We start from the raw sequence: 16,782 nt of genomic DNA, 5'->3' as shown, positions 1-16,782 counted from the left end.
TTCAAGAAGTGTTAACATGTTGAAAAGAGAAAAATCTCTAATAAAATACATATAAATACGTACCCAGCTTGCATTGCAGCGGACAGCCTGACAGGAACATTCTGTGCGCGACTGATGTTCACAATGATCCGCACCTCGTCTCCCTTGATGGACTGCGCGACCACCTTCTTCTGCTTCTTGCGCTGTGGCTTCAGTGGCGTCCGACGGGCAAACACCTTCATCAGGCTGGTCCCCAGCAAACTAGGAAAAAGATCTCTCAAAGTGATTATTAACCCTTTGCATGCTGGGAAATTTGTCGTCTGTTAAAATGTTGTCTGCTGAATTTCTACAATTAGCATTTTCTGCGATTTTTTTCAAAGAATACTATCAGAATAGCAAACAGATTGGATCCTGATGAGACGCCACGTTCTGTGGCGTCTCATCTGGATCCAAACTGTTTGCAAAGGCCTTCAAAATTCGGTTCCAGCACTGAAAGAGTTAATATATGCATGTATTGTATGAGTAATGTTTAAGAATGGAAAAATGGGGTTATCAAATGCATGTGTGTCAAGTGCCTTCCCATTATATCCTATGTAGTTCTCACAGGCTAATCAGGGCCAACGATTTCAGCTTTAATGGAAATAGCTTGAAAAGAAAATGTCTTTTAAGCTCAAGTCCAGTTTAGGTGTAAAGTGTTGTCCATGTTTAGCTTGCGCTGACTGCACAGACTAATCTGGGAAAACACTTTACACACGTGCATCAAACTAATCTGGGAAAACACTTTACACACGTGCATCAAACCCCATTTTCACAGAGCAATTCTTACATATATTAAGATAAATCTGTATTTATCATCATACATAGTGCTTGAATTCTTTTTTGAAATGTACAAAATACTAAGAAGTGTAATATAAATTAAAAATAAAATGAACTGTTTAGTTGTTACAACACTTAAATCATAAAAGAGAGGTGAAAAAATTAACGTATTTTCTACAAAAAAATAGCTCGTAGATTGATGTAATTTACAATAATGATATAACATAATATCACACTAAAAACTAACATATATTCTGTATGCATGATAACTGCACACAGATCTTACGCAATGTTTGGAACCATGTCTTCTTTCACCATGTCCTCCCAATTCTTCATGTGAGCCTGTCTACGGAACCTACGCATAACTTGATCTCGAATCTGGGGACAGTATATAGGAGAGGTATACAATACATTGTATTTACTTGATGAAAAAAATTCTAAGTATATATCAACCTATAAAGAATGACTTTAAAATTAGCAGGATATTAATATGTTTTCAGCCAGCTATGATTGCTTTCATCAGGCTACAAACAATATAAAGCAGCACAGCTGAACTGATTTGCTTGATACAAACATATTTTTTAGGAATAAATAACTATTCATGATAAATGAGCCCACCTTCTGACGGTATCGTTTCACAGCCATTCTCTGAGTCTCAATGTCGTGGTCACCTTCACTTTTTAGGCGCTGCTCTTCCCTCTTCTTACGCTCATACTCCTTTAAAATAAAATCAAAACGCTTTTAGAATTTAAAACGTGTTAAAATCATGCCTTTATATGTAGACCTAACAAATGGTGTCCCATAACCCAAAATCAGTTTCACAGTTGTAATGAATAAAGAACGTGTGTTTATTTACTTTTTGTTAGACTTAGCTTAATTATTATTAAATCTGTCACCTAATACAACATCCTTAAACAAGAATAACTGCCCTTCACATTTATGAAAGAACTGCCCTTTACATTAACAAGAGAACAGCCATTCACATTCAAGACAGAATAACCCTACAGATTCAACAAGAGATGTGTTTGTCAGAAACACAATGCCCCCTACTGTGCTGCTTTGATTTTTTATTTAATTTTTTACCTTTGACCTTGAAGGATGACTTTGACCTTTCACCACTAAAAATGTGCAGCTCCATGAGATACACATGCATGCCAAATACCAAGTTGCTATCATCAATATTGCAAAAGTTATGGCAAATGTTAAAGTTTTCGGACAGACGCACATACTGACAGACTGACTGACAGTTCAACTGCTATATGCCACCATACGGGGGACTTAAAAAATTAATCCATCACACTAACAGTGCATAACACTAACTGTTTTTGGGCCATTAAGGAAAAAATGAAATTTTAGGATGGGAATCATTTTGCGCAAAAAACCCACTGATTTGGGAGAAACTTATTCAATAAAACTCTTCAAAATAATTTAAATTATAAGTAAACAATCATATAAATTAAAGGAATATACTTATTTTTATGTAATTGAACTAAAATTTAGATAAAACATTAATTAAATACTTCTTATTAAAGAATTATTTTTTTATCTAAAATTTGAATTATTTTATTAAATTGTGATTTTTTTCCATTTCGCTTTGAAAATGGGGCCGGTCCGTTTTAAGAACCCAAAGATACTCCAGGAAAAGGTCAGCACACATACCGTGAAGACATCCCTGGGCACCTCGCGCTCATGTGCCGGCACCATCTTGTAGTTCTTGAACTCCTGGACCTCCTCGTCACGCAGCTGTATCAGTCGAAACCGCTTGTTCTCCTCAAGCTCCTGCTGGGTAACGAAGTCAAACTCCACCATCAGCTGCTCAAGACGGAAATACTCTGCAGGGGTCAGGTGACTCGTGTCTCCTCCCTTTCCCTGGGGATAAAAAGAATGAGTTGCAACTGATTTATTTTAGTAGCGCAATTGGAAAACTGGGCTTAATGCATGTGCGTAAAGACTTGTCCTAGATTATCCAGTGCAGTCAGGACAGGCTAATCACGTACAACACTTTCCTTATATGCAGTTTTTTGTTTGAAGGAAGTCTCTTCTGAACCAACTCCAGTCTAGGCGCAAAGTATAATCCCTTACCATATATTACGCATGTACGTTAAGCCCAGTTTTCCCAAAAGGCATCTCATTTTAGCTTGACGTCATTTAGTAGCAAAGGCGTATCAAACACTCTTTTGTCCGTGAAATTTTGAGAATGCTCCGAGAGCAGCAATTGAACCCTGTAAGCTAGGCAAAAACCAAATCCACTACAAAACTGAAACCCCTAATGGAGATTGTCCATGTGCTTTTTGATCATCAGTTACTTCATAATTTTAATAGATTAGAATAAATTATTTGAAAAACAATTTTTAACAGAAACTTTGTTGAATGTAATCTTACTTGAAACAATATGAAAATAACAGTTTTGGTTTGGTAATTGGAAAAAAAATAAATAAAATAAACAGAAACTTAGTGAAATTCCACAATTATTCAAAGCAAGTAGTCAATGCCAGTGACGCTTTGTTGACCAAAAATATTTAAAACAGAAAGTTGGTGGAATGCAACTATAATCAAAGATAAAAGACAATACAACTATTTAAACAAAAACTTATTGTAATTCAACCTTACTCATAGCACAAAGCACTGACACAACGTCAGTCATAAGACCATGCCTGTATTGAAATGGTAACCAAAAAATACATAAACACAAACTTACTCGTAGCAAGTAAACAATGTCAGCGTTGGAGGGGTCGTTGGGGTCAAGGTGGGAGCTGGCAAACCAGTCTGCAAGCTTCTTGAGATCCATGACCCCTGCGGCCCCAATTGCAGCCAGAGGGTCCATCTTCTTCATGTGGCTGCAGAGGACAACAAGGAAGGGTTTAATATGAGCCTTGCTCTGTGGTAGCGGGACTTAATCCATGTGCGTAAAGTGTCGTCCTTGATTAGCCTGTGCAGTCTGCACAGGCTAATCAGGGATCACACTTTCCAACTTAACTGGATTTTCTTTTATAAGAGAATTCCATGAAACAAACCAGCAATGTGTTTGTGAAACACTATGTCCCCATATATATGACCTTTGACCTTGAAGGATGACCTTGACCTTTCACCACTCAAAATGTGCAGCTCCATGAGATACACACGCATGCCAAATATCAAGTTGCTAGCTTCAATATTGAAAAAGTGTACATTTAATGAGCGATTTTGACCCATATATTTGACCTTTGACCTTGAAGGATGACCTTGACCTTTCACCACTCAAAATGTGCAGCTCCATGAGATACACATGCATGCCAAATATGAAGTTGCTTTCTTCAATATTGCAAAAGTTATGGCAAATGTTAAAGTTGGGGAAAACAAACAAACCAACAAACAAACCAACAGACAGGGCAAAAACAATATGTCCCCTACTGAAGTGGTGGGGGACATAAAAATTCCATAAAAGCTGAAAGTGTTGTCCCTGATGAGCCTGTGCAAAGTGCACCAAATAGTCTGATGTGACACTTAATGTTTGTGCATTAAGCCCCGTTTTCAAACAACGAGGCTTCAATAAGCACCATAATGCATAACAAGTAATTGTTTATAATCTAAATATTTGCAAGCACATTTTATTTGCATAATGTATATCACAGTTTATGTGATAATATTTTGTGAAAGTATTTACGCCACAACTTTTTAACAGCACTCACGTAAACATGGTGTTTGCGTTGACTAGGGCGGGGGGTACCAGGGCCTGCCCATGCTCGTCTACGGCCCAGGCCACGCTGTACGTGAGGATGCCTGTGGTCATGAGGATCTCCAGCTGGGAGTTGTCAGACCCGTACGTGAACGGCATGCCTACGTAGAGGATGATAAGTCATGTAAGATGCCTGCATAAGTATGTGAATGTAATACCTAGGTTATAGACACAGTCACATCAAAGTAATGTATAAGTATATTAATAATAGCATACCGAGGCAGCAGACAAACAGTAACGCAAGTCGCATTTAAAATAGTGTGAAGTGCATACCTAGGTAACAGAACAAGAGCTGTCAGAGGACAGCGCACTCGACTATTCGAGTGCTTGACATTATAACGTAAGCCATCATGGAGAATTGTTCATATTAAATAATTTTTTAGACGATCTTTCAAAAATAAAAAAGGAAAAAAAAAAAAAAACATTTGGGGGGGGGGGTTGAGAGGGGGTATAATGTGGGGTGTGGTCATTTATAAGACGATCTTTCAAAAATAAAAAAAAAGGAGAAAAAGCAAAAAAAAATTGGGGGGGGGGGGTAGGGGGGTGAGAGGGGGGTATAATGTGGGGTGTGGTAATTTATTAGATGATGTTTAAAAAAAATGGGGGGGGGTAGGGGGGGTAGGGGGGTGGGGGTGAGAGGGGGGTATAATGTGGGGTGGGGTAATTTATTAGATGATGTTTAAAATAAAATAAAAATTGGGGGGGGGGGTTGGGGGGCGGGGAAGGGATTCTGGGTAGGGGCGTGGGGTATTGTTTGGGTGGAATCCATTGTGGTATTCAGGTAAGTGTTGTTTTGTCAAAGTAATAATAAAATGTGATCATAAATAAATGGCAATTTAAGCAAAATGTTCAATTATCTAAGTGTAAAAGGGGCCATAATTATGTAAAAATGCTAAATACAGTGGTCTGCTCTTGTTTATAGGTTGGGGTCATGTTGGTAAACAAGTATGCAAAATATAAAAGCAATATGTCAAAGGATATAGGAAATATTTGGGGTAGTACGCAAACTTTAACATAGATTTATCAATAATATGCATATTCTAAGTATAAAAGGGGCAGTAATTATGACAATATGCTTGATAGAGTTGTCTGCTCTTGTTTATAGGTTGGGGTGATGTTGGCAAACAAGTATGCAAAATATGAAAGCAATATGTCAAGGGACAATGAAAATAAATGGGGTAGTACTAAAACTTAAACATTTGCTGCATATTCTAAGTGGAAAAGGGGCCATAATTATGACAAAATGCTTGATAGAGTTGTCTGCTCTTATTCATAGGTTGGGGTCATGTTGGTAAACAAGTTTGCAAAATATGAAAGCAACATGTCAAGGGACAATGAAAATAATTGGGGTAGTTTGAAAACTTAAACATTTGCATGCTAACGACACGGCACAGCACGGAACGGAACGCCAACGCCGGGGTGAGTAGGATAGCTCCACTATATATATTTCATATATAATAGTTGAGCTAAAAAGTCATGTTATATGAATATATAATACTGTGAACTCATGTCCACGTAGTAGACAAAGTCATGTCAGACGAATTCATAATTATGCAAACAGCAAAATGCAGGTAACAGAAAATAGATTACTGTTTAACATAAACATAAATTGTTTGCCTAAACAAGAGATGTGTTTATCAGAAACACAATGCCCCCTTCTGCGCCATTTTGATTAATTTTTTTTTTTTATCATTTGGCAAGTACAGATAATTATCTCCCTTTAAAGCTTATTACTTCCCTTGGATTTGTTTTTTTGACCTTTGACCTTGAAGGAAGAACCTTGACATTTCACCACTGAAAATGTGCAGCTCCATGAGATACACATGCATGCCAAATATCAAGTTGCTATCTGAAGCGACATAGAAGTTATGAGCATTTTTCCAAACCTAAACGCAAAACCTAAACACAAAGTGTGACAGAAAGACAGACGGACAGACGGACGGACGGTCCGATCACTATATGCCCTCCTTCGGGGGCATACAAATTTTAAGACAAGACATGTGTTTGTCAGAAACACAATGCCCCCTATTGTGCCACTTTGAAGCAATTTATTTGACCTTTGACCTTGAAGGATGACTTTGACCTTTTACCACTCAAAATGTGCAGCTCCATGAGATACACATGTATGCCAAATATCAAGTTGCTATCTTCAATATTGCAAAAGTTATGGCCAATGTTAAAGTTTTTGGACCGACACACAGACTGACAGACAGACAGACAGACTGACGGACAGTTCAACTGCTATATGCCACCCTACCGGTGGCATAAAAATTAATTGTATCTAAACAGTAACGTGTCATGTGGATGGGCCCTGGTATGATCTTATGATTAACAACCATGCAATTTGCCAACCGTGAGCTTAAAGTGTCATCCCAGATTAAAACATTCTGTCCACACAGGCTATTCAGGGAAACACTTTCCGTTTTTATTGAATTTTTCATTTAAAGGAGGTCTCTTCTTAACTAAGATCCAGTGAACACTGAAAGTGTCGTTCCTGATCAGCCTGTGCAGACAGCACAGGAAAATCTAGGACGACATTTTACGCACATGCATAAAGCCCTGTTTTCCCACACAGCCGCTAACACACATATGAGTAACTGTATAACAGTACAAACCACTTCCGACAGCAGCCCGGTTCAGTTTCTCCTTGCGGTCGCTGCTGAACTCGAGATCCTCCAGTTGAACAGAGACCGAGGTCACACTCGTGTCCGGGATAGGAGCACACAACTCCGCTACCAGCGTGCTACCCAGCCCTATGCTTTCATGGACCTGGGGAAATTATGCATGAATAAGTACACAGCATGTTATACGAGATTTATAACAAACGTTAATACAATTTAAATTGGACTGCAACATCAGACAAACAAGAGGGCCATGATGGCCCTGAGTTGCTCACCTGACTAACGTTGCTACATCAACTTAAATTCTATCAGACCCATATACAATCCCAAGAAAGATTTCATTAATTAATACATTCTGACAAAATGTCATTAAGACGTGAGGAAAACTGTGACCTCTTTCATCTACACAAGGTTTTACTAGAATTGGCCCGATGACCTAATTTTTGACCCCAGATGACCCATATACGATCCAAAATCAGATATTATCAAGATTAACATTCTGACCATACTTCATTAAGATCAGATGAAGACTATGACCTCTATTGTCTACACAAGGTTTTTCTATGATTTGACATAGTGACCTAGTTTTTGACCACAGATGACCCAAATACAATCCCAACCCAGATTTGATAAAGATTAACATTCTGGCCAAATTTAATTTAGTTTGGATAAAAACTGTGACCTCTACTGTCTACAAAAGTTGTTTTTTTAATTTGACCTAGTGACATAGTTTTTGACCCCAGATGACCCAAATACAATCCCAACCCAGATTTCATCAAGACAAACATTCTGACCAAATATCATAAAGATTGGATGAATACTGTGACCTCTATTGTCTACACAAGGTTTTTCTATTATTTGACCTACTGACCTAGTTTTTGACCCCAGATGACCCAAATACAATCCCAACCCAGATTTCATCAAGATAAACATTCTGACCAAATTTCATAAAGATTTAATGAGAACTGCAACCTCTATTGTCTACACAAGGTTTTTCTATTATTTGACCTAGTGACCTAATTTTTGATCTAGTGACCTAGTTTTAACCCCAGATTACCCAAATACAATCCCAACCCAGATTTCATCAAGATAAACATTCTGATCGAATTTCATAAAGATTGGATGAAAACTGCGACCTCTATTGTCTACACAAGGTTTTTCTATTATTTGACCTAGTTTTTGACCTAGTGACCTAGTTTTTGACCCCAGATTACCCAAATACAATCCCAGCCCAGATTTCATCAAGATAAACATTCTGACCAAATTTTATAAAGATTGGATGAAAACTGTGACCTCTATTGTCTACACAAACAAATTGTTGACGGACACACGCACGCACACACGCACAACGGACGCCGGACATCACATGGTCACATAAGCTCATCATGTCACTTCGTGACAGGTGAGCTAAAATAAAACAACAACTAAAATCAGTCAATGGTGGGATAGAGGCTCATAACTCTGCTACCAGTGTGCTCCCCAGCCCTATGCATTCATGGACCTTGAGAAAACGTGCATAATTGTTTAACGGTAAGCATTTTATTTGAGATATATGAAGAATGTTAAAAAAGTAGAAACTGAACCACTAATTCAGACAATAAGAAACCCAATGAAATAAGCCGGTGAAAGTAAGTGGAATGTAACCTTAAATGTGATTCTTAAAACACTGTAAAATCATTTAATAATATGAACATGAAATTTCTTCTATACCTAAGATGGGGTACATTCCTATATTTGTGGATGTTTATCATGTCTAATATAATTCTATTTCACATAAAAACCTTTGTTGAACATTTGATTTCATGTTTGAGCAGATCCACAAAATTAGTGTCCCTAAACACATATAATTTTACAGTAATAGAAGTCAGAGGATTGTAATTTACATACAGTAGTTTAAAGTAACAAGAGCACTGCATAACGGGGGCCACGCTCGGCTGCGGGTGCAGTTTTGAATAGATGAAAGCTTGTCAGATTTTTTTCTTTTCTTTTAGAGGTCACAGTGACCTTGACCTTTGACCTAGTGACCCAAAAATGGGTGTGGCATGTAGAACTTATCAAGGTGCAGCTACATATGAAGTTTCAAAGTTGTAGGTTGAAACACTTTGATTTTAGAGCCAATGTTCAAAACCTTGACAAAATGTTAAGGTTTTAGCACGACGCGGACGACGACGGACACGACACGACACGACAAGCTGGCTATGACAATACCTCGGGTTTTCTCCGAAAACAGCCGAGCTAAAAAAAAGTTATGAAGCAGAGTGTTACCAGAAAAGTGAAGATTTTAAAGTAAACAATAAAGGCATGTTAGCTGACGTATGATGCCTTTAAAGTAAGTCAATATAATGTCACCTGAAATATAACGCTTTCAAGGTATATGAGTCCAACATTAAATGTGATGATTTTAATGCAAAAGAGTGAAACGTAACCTAAAATTTAATGCTTTGAATGTGAGTGAGTGAAATTCAACATGCAATGCAATGTTTTTAATAGAAAGGAGTGTTTTCTGAAATGTGATGCTTTCAATGAAAAAAAAAGAAAAGTAACCTGAAATGTTATGCTTTCCATGTAAAAGTGAGAACTCGTACCTAATATGTAATGCTTTTCATGTAAAAAGAGAACTCTTACTTGATATGGGATGCTTTTCATGTGAGAAATGATACCTGAAATGCGATGCTTTCCGGCCACTGGACGATCTTCATGCTGTATATCTGACCATAACTCACTTTGAAGTCCTGGGAAAGAGGCCTGCAGAGATGGAAAACCAAATGAAACACTTTTCAGTATTTCTGACGTCTTGAATAATAATTTCTGGGCTAGAGTCAGTGTTTTTAAATATTGTATTAATAATTTTTTACACCTACCATTTACATTCCATAGCATGAAACGCTGAATGCTTATTGAGACTGTCTTGATACATTTTGTCTTTCAAAAATTCAATATAAATGTTCTTTCACTTTTTAAAGGCTGTTTTGTTGCAATAGTAAATGTTATTGTTTTTAATGTAGTGTGACTAATGACTGTAAAAAGTATAATCTGTTTATATGTTTACTCTTAAACTAAACATAAATTTGGTCACTTTTACCTAAATTTAATGATTTAATGATATAAATAATATTTTTAGATTCAATGCTATTTTACTGGCTTCAAAATCAGAATACAAAGGAGAGAAGAAATAGAAACGAATCTTACTTCATATTAGTTCTTGAGACCTCCTTGTTATTAAAGAGGATCTTCACAAATATCATGCACTTGGAGACGTCTGCTCTTCTCCTTTGCTCGTCCCTGTTTGACAGACATGAATTTAATGCTTGTAAGGATGTGATATGTCTATTATGAAATAATTAACACATATTAAAGTGTCTATGAGGCAGTAAATAAAGGGAACTAAAAATCATAGAAACATTTTTTTTAATGACAGGGCATAAAACATACCAATATATCAATATAAAATTACTAAAATTGAAAAATTGAGTAGAAATATCAGAGATGACACTGTGTGCTTTTCTTGTATTTTTCCTTTACAATACCATTCTTCCATTAGCAAAAATCCACTAAATGTACATGCATGAAGCCCCATTTTCCTATTCCAAGCTAAAGTCATACATACAGATTGCAGTTCTGTGTTGGAGTGATTGTGGCCGTGTTGGAGAGCTCGAGATGCAGTTTAGGCTCGCCGGGGCGTCTGCGGTTCTCTCTCGCCTTCTTTTCAACGGATTCCCTCACCGTGGCATCGTCAAAATGGCTTGGTTCATCAGGGAGCGTCAGATCAGCCTCTGACAGGAGCTCTAGGTCTTTCTCATGCTGCTCCTGTTTTTGATATGATTATTTAAACAGCATTCTGAGAAAATGGGGTTTAATGCATGAGCGTAAAGTTTCATCCCAAATCAGGGACGACATTTTCCGCTTTTATTGTATTGTTTGCTATTCTTGATAAAAATTCCAGATTACACAGAAAAAGTTGTCCCTTATTAGCCTGTGTTGGCTGCCCAGACTAATCTGGGATGACACTTTACGTGCAAGCACGAAGCCCTGTTTTCCCACAATGAGGCTTATTTTGAGAACAAATGTCGGGCTTCCCGATAGAATTGAATTGATTTGAAAAAAATATGAAGTGAACCTGCAAAAAAAGACAATTTGCTATCATGCTAGTCTTTTATGTTTTCCTAAAGTAGTGCTTCTTTTATTTTATTGAACTGTAGGCTTTGTTATAGGATTGATTTGCTTTGAATAATTTAACTCGCAAATAAAATCAACAAAAGATTACATTTGCAATTAATTATATTAGGCCTTTAAATCCTATCATATTTCTACCGTTGTCAAAACAAACAATTCAGCAAAATGCTTCTTATACAATAGATTGCATTGAATTAAATGCTTCATAAAAGTAAAAAAAAGATTAAGTGAGCCTCTTTCTTTGAAAACCGGGCTTAATGCATGTGCCGATTGCGCAGGCTAATCTGGGACAACACTATGCATGTGCATTAAGCCCAGTTTTCCCAGAACGAGGCCAAAGTTTTACTTACATCATCCTCAGCACCACTCCTTATGCTCTGCTTTGACCCGATCTTCTTGCGCCTCTTGTCAACCCTCTTCTGAGCCTCAGCCTGTAACAGAATGACACTGTGTTCTTTTCACCATTTTGGGAATGAGTCAGAGTCCCTTTGGAATGGGAAAATCAGGTTCAGATGAAAACCTCAAAATTCCGTCATAACTCAAACATATCATATATATGCACTTTGATATGTTTGTACTTCCTTAGAAAATTTAATAAAATTTAAGACATTTCTTACCAGATTCAAGTTTGTAAGGCTTCATTTTCAACCCTTAGATACTGATGAGAAGCAAACAGCATAAAACCTGAACAGACTCAAGCAACTCGCAGGCTTCATGCTGGTTGCATTAAGCCACTTTCACTTTGCTTTCGAAGGGAAAGGGACATTTTAGGACTTTGACCTTTGCCTGTATCTGATTCTGGTAGCGTTTCATCTCCTCCTCATAAGTCAGCATGTTGCGCTTGTACTCCCGCTCATGTTCATCGCGCAGCTCTTCAATCTCTGCCAGGACTTCCTGTTTCCAGACACGCTCATCCTCCACCTTGTTCCCATCCTCCCTGAAGAGCAGTAAGCATGCAGCTCAACACTTTACCACTTAGATACGTATATATCACTTTAACACTTAGATAACATATTTAACCCTTTACCACTTAGATACTTATTTAACCCTTCACCTCTTAGATCCGTATTTTCATGCATTTGTGGTCCCTTAGAAAGTTATATTAAAATAAAGACCTTTCTTAATAGATTCAAGTTTTAAAGACTTCATTTCCAACCCTTAGATACTGATGAGCAGCAAACAGCAGAAAACCTGAACAGACATTTTTACTTTGCCTCTCAGAGGGAAAGAGTTAACTGCATTTGAGTGCTGTGCCTAAAGTGTCATCCCAGATAAGGCTTATCAGGCAAAAAAAAAATTCCTGCTTTAACTGAATTTTTGCTAAGAGATTTCCTTTAAACAAAAATACAATAAAAGCAGAATATTTCATTCCTGATTAGGCTGTGCAGAATGCACAGGCTAATCTGAAAGGAAACTTTATGCTCATGCATTAAGCCCACATTTCCTATGCTTTATGGTTTATGTGATCTTGAATCTTAAAATTCATAAATTATAACAAGAAACCAAACCGTGCCAAGAAACTAAGAGTTTTAACTTTTGATCATTTAGTTTACATTTATTTTATGTATTTAAAATGTTTGACTTCAGGCTCAATATTCTCAAAATATTGTTGCAAAAAGGCTAGTCACATAATATTACAATATTATAATACAATAAACAAGAGATGTATTCGTCAGAAACACAATGCCCCCTAATGCGCCGCTTTGAAATACAATTTGTTTTTGTTTGTTTGACCTTTGACCTTGAAGGATGACCTTGAACTTCCACCACTCAAAATGTGCAGCTTCGTGAGAACGCCGCTTTGAAATTAAAAAAACTTTTTTTGACCTTTGACCTTGAAGGATGACCTTGTCCTTGAACTTCCACCACTCAAAATGTGCAGCTTCATGAGATACACATGCATGCCAAATATCAAGTTTCTATCTTCAATAATGCAAAAGTTATGGCCAACGTTAAAGCTGTTTTTTCCGACGGACGGACGGACAGACTGACATACACACATACTGACATACTGACGGACAGCTCAACTGCTATATGCCATTCTAGGGGGGGCATAATTATAAAAATATTATTACAATATTATATTACAATAATATAATACAAGTTTGCCACCCCTGGTTGATCTCAGAACCCCTTCATTATAACTGAGCAGTGCCCATTTTCACAAACATTTTAAGTCTACAAAATAGACTCAGACTTATATTTCCCAAATTTAACAAGAGCACCGCATAACTGGTGCCACGCTCGGCTGCGAAAGCTTGTCAGAAAATGTTTTTTTGGTTTTTGTTAGAGGTCACAGTGATCTTGACCTTTGACCTAGTGACCCAAAATGGGTGTGGCGTGTAGAACTCATCAAGGTGCATCTACATATGAAGTTTCAAAGTTGTAGGTGGAATCACTTTGATTTTAGAGGCAATGTTAAGGTTTTTGTTAAAGTTTTATATTAGAGGTCATAGTGACCTTGACCTTTGACCTAGTGACCCAAAAATGGGTGTGGCATGTAGAACTCATCAAGGTGCAACTACATATGAAGTTTCAAAGTTGTAGGTAGAAGCACATTGATTTTAGAGCCTATGTTAAAGTTTGATATCAGAGGTCACAGTGACCTTGACCTTTGACCTAGTGACCCAAAAATGGGTGTGGTGTGTAGAACTCATCAAGGTGCATCTACATATGAAGTTTCAAAGTTGTAGGTGGAAGCACTTTGATTTTAGAGCCAATGTTGAGGTTTTAGCATGGCGGACGTCGGACGAGCTGGCTATGACAATAGCTCGGGTTTTCTCCGAAAACAGCCTCGCTAAAAATCAATTTTTTAGAGATATTGAATCATATTAAATTTGTGAAAAATGATCTCTGTGTAGTTCTCTTTATATTGAATGTGATTAGTTTATTATACGAATTATGGATAAAACGATATTTCGATTCTTTTCTTTATTATTATAAGTCTGAGTCTATAAATAATATTTAAAACATTGGTGAATTCTAGCCCAGGTCACTTTCCACTGGACTCACTTCCTGATCTGCAGCTTGACAGGTGTGTTGGTAAACGTCTGCAGTTCCCGCTCTTTCTTGATCGCCTTCCACGTGGCCAGGATGTGCCGTAGCAGTGTACGGTCTGTCTTCTCCTCTCGGTCACGCTGCTGGCGGGTCTGACTGCAATCAGTTTCATGCATGTGTCTAAAGTGTCATCCCAGATTAGCCTGTGCAGTCCCAGATTAGCCTGTGCAGTCCCAGATCAGCCTGTGCAGTCCCAGATTAGCCTGTGCAGTCCGCTAATCAGGCTTATCAGAGACGACACTTTTGCCTGGATTGGATTTTCCAAGAGAAGAGTTTTAAATGAACAATTGTATAAAAAAGAAAGTGCTGTCCCTGATTAGCCTGTGTTGGCTGCACAGGCTAATCTGGGATGAAACTTTATGCACATGCATTAAAAACCTGGCGGGTTCCTCTGGAAATGGGTCAGTGTTAACAACACTATTGCCAAGCAATATATGTCCCCTACCGGCTCCACCATGCCAGATTTTTTCTTAATTTTTTAAAAATATATTTGTTGCCATAGCAACCAGAACTTTTGATGTACAAACAAAATGAAATGACGTGCATAATGTCCATATTGCCATCTATCCATGTTTCAAGTTTCATGAAAAAATATTATCGCAGGATCCAGAAAAGTGTGACAGACTCACTGACTGACAGACTCACGGACTGACGGACACACAGAGTGCAAACCATAGGGGACAATAAATTAACAATTTAGCACTCAGATATGTACTTTGACGTGTTTTCTGTTCCTTAGAATATCCTAATAAATTAAAGACCTTTCTGACAAGATTCAAGTTTTAAAGGCTTCATTTATATCGCTAAGGTACTGACGAGCTGCGAACAGCATTAAACCTGAACAGCCTGCGAGTTACTCCTGGTATTTCCTAGTATTAAGCTTTCACAATCAGTTACATACATGATTTCTGCCCTGTAGTCCTGAAGACGTCTATCATAGTTGGAGCGATCTGTCAGGTTGTACTCACTCTGTTAAACAAAGTATTTAAAAAAATATGTGAGCCTTGCACTTGGAAAACAGGGCTTAATGCATGTGTATATAATGTCGTCCCAGATTAGCCTGTGCAGTCCTCACAGGAAAATCAGAGACAACACTTTCTGCATAAAATGGACTTTCACTAAGAAGAGAATTCTTTTCAACAAAATATATCATAAAGCTAAGGTGTTATCCCTGATTAGCCTGCACAGACTGCACAGGCTAATCTGGGAAGACACTTAACCCTTTCGGTGCTGGAACCAAATTTTGAAGGCCTTTGCAAACAGTTTGGATCCAGATGAGACGCCACAGAACGTGGTGTCTCATCAGAATCCAAACTGTTTGCTATTCTGATAGAATTCTTTGAAAAAAATTGAACAAAATGCTAATTTTAGAAATTCAGCAGAAGACATTTTAGCAGACGACAAATTTCCCAGCATGCATTAGGCCCTGTTTTCTCAGAGCAGGGCTTATTTTATTTCTTAGTTTACTTGGCATATTTTTTTCACAATGGTGTTTTTACCACCACAAGACTTATGTTAATGAATGAACAAATATCTTGGCATTAAACATTATGTAATTTTATAAATTTTATTTTCCAATGCATGCTAGTTTTACAGCCCTGAAAATGACATTGCTGCTGAATGGATGATATGGAAAATACCTTCAAATACATGCTTAATATCATTATTAGGGAATTTAAAGCCTTTAGATAAAACACTGCTATAACAGGCTCCATATAAATAGGTCTTGCATGTTTTTTTGAAAAAAAACACAAAACAAGATGTGTTTGTGAAACACAATGTCCCCCTTTATGACATTTGACACCGAAGGATGACCTTGACCTTGACCCTTCACCACTCAAAATGTGCAGCTCCTTGAGATACACACGCATTTCAAATATAAAATTGCTAGCTTCAATATTGCAGAAGTGACATTACATGAGCAATTTTGACCCATATATTTGACCTTGAAGAATGACTTTGACCTTGACTTTTCACCACTCAAAATGTGCAGCTCCATGAGATACACATGCATGCCAAATATCAAGTTGCTATCTGCAATATTGCAAAAGTATTCATAAAATAAGCGATTTGGGCCACATATATTTGACCTCTGACCTTGAAGGATGACCTTGACCTTTCACCACTCAAAATGTGCAGCTCCATGAGATACACATACATGCCAAATATCAAGTTGCTATCTTCAATATTGCAAAAGTATTCATAAAATAAGCAATTTTGGCCACATATATTTGACCTCTGACCTTGAAGGATGACCTTGACCTTGACATTTCACCACTCAAAATGTGCAGCTCCATGAGATACACATGCATGCCAAATATGAAGTTGCTATCTTCAATATTGCAAAAGTATTCATAAAATGAGCGATTTTGGACACATATATTTGACCTCTGACCTTGAAGGATGACCTTGACCTTGACC

The 16,782-nt window shown here is 37.5% G+C and overlaps 1 protein-coding gene across 10 annotated transcripts in view; it reads right to left on the bottom strand.

The window, feature by feature from the left end:
- LOC127847992 (coiled-coil and C2 domain-containing protein 2A-like) overlaps positions 1-16,782 on the bottom strand; it is a 71,710-nt gene that overhangs the window by 22,441 nt on the left and 32,487 nt on the right. For all 10 annotated transcript variants that reach the window (XM_052380248.1, XM_052380253.1, XM_052380244.1 and 7 more), the window contains 14 exons: positions 15,263-15,330; positions 14,317-14,457; positions 12,085-12,241; positions 11,655-11,735; positions 10,739-10,938; positions 10,321-10,413; positions 9,792-9,876; positions 7,126-7,279; positions 4,464-4,611; positions 3,494-3,632; positions 2,455-2,664; positions 1,414-1,512; positions 1,082-1,173; positions 64-240 (listed from right to left, as the gene is read on the bottom strand). In XM_052380248.1, coding sequence (XP_052236208.1) covers positions 64-240; positions 1,082-1,173; positions 1,414-1,512; positions 2,455-2,664; positions 3,494-3,632; positions 4,464-4,611; positions 7,126-7,279; positions 9,792-9,876; positions 10,321-10,413; positions 10,739-10,938; positions 11,655-11,735; positions 12,085-12,241; positions 14,317-14,457; positions 15,263-15,330 — 1,844 coding nt within the window. The remainder of the gene's footprint in view (positions 1-63; positions 241-1,081; positions 1,174-1,413; positions 1,513-2,454; positions 2,665-3,493; positions 3,633-4,463; positions 4,612-7,125; positions 7,280-9,791; positions 9,877-10,320; positions 10,414-10,738; positions 10,939-11,654; positions 11,736-12,084; positions 12,242-14,316; positions 14,458-15,262; positions 15,331-16,782) is intronic.

The sequence above is a fragment of the Dreissena polymorpha genome, chromosome 10, assembly GCF_020536995.1.
Source record: "Dreissena polymorpha isolate Duluth1 chromosome 10, UMN_Dpol_1.0, whole genome shotgun sequence".
Lineage (NCBI taxonomy): Eukaryota > Metazoa > Mollusca > Bivalvia > Myida > Dreissenidae > Dreissena > Dreissena polymorpha.
Note: the sequence above shows the minus strand (reverse complement) of the source record. Positions and strands in the feature narration are given on the sequence as shown.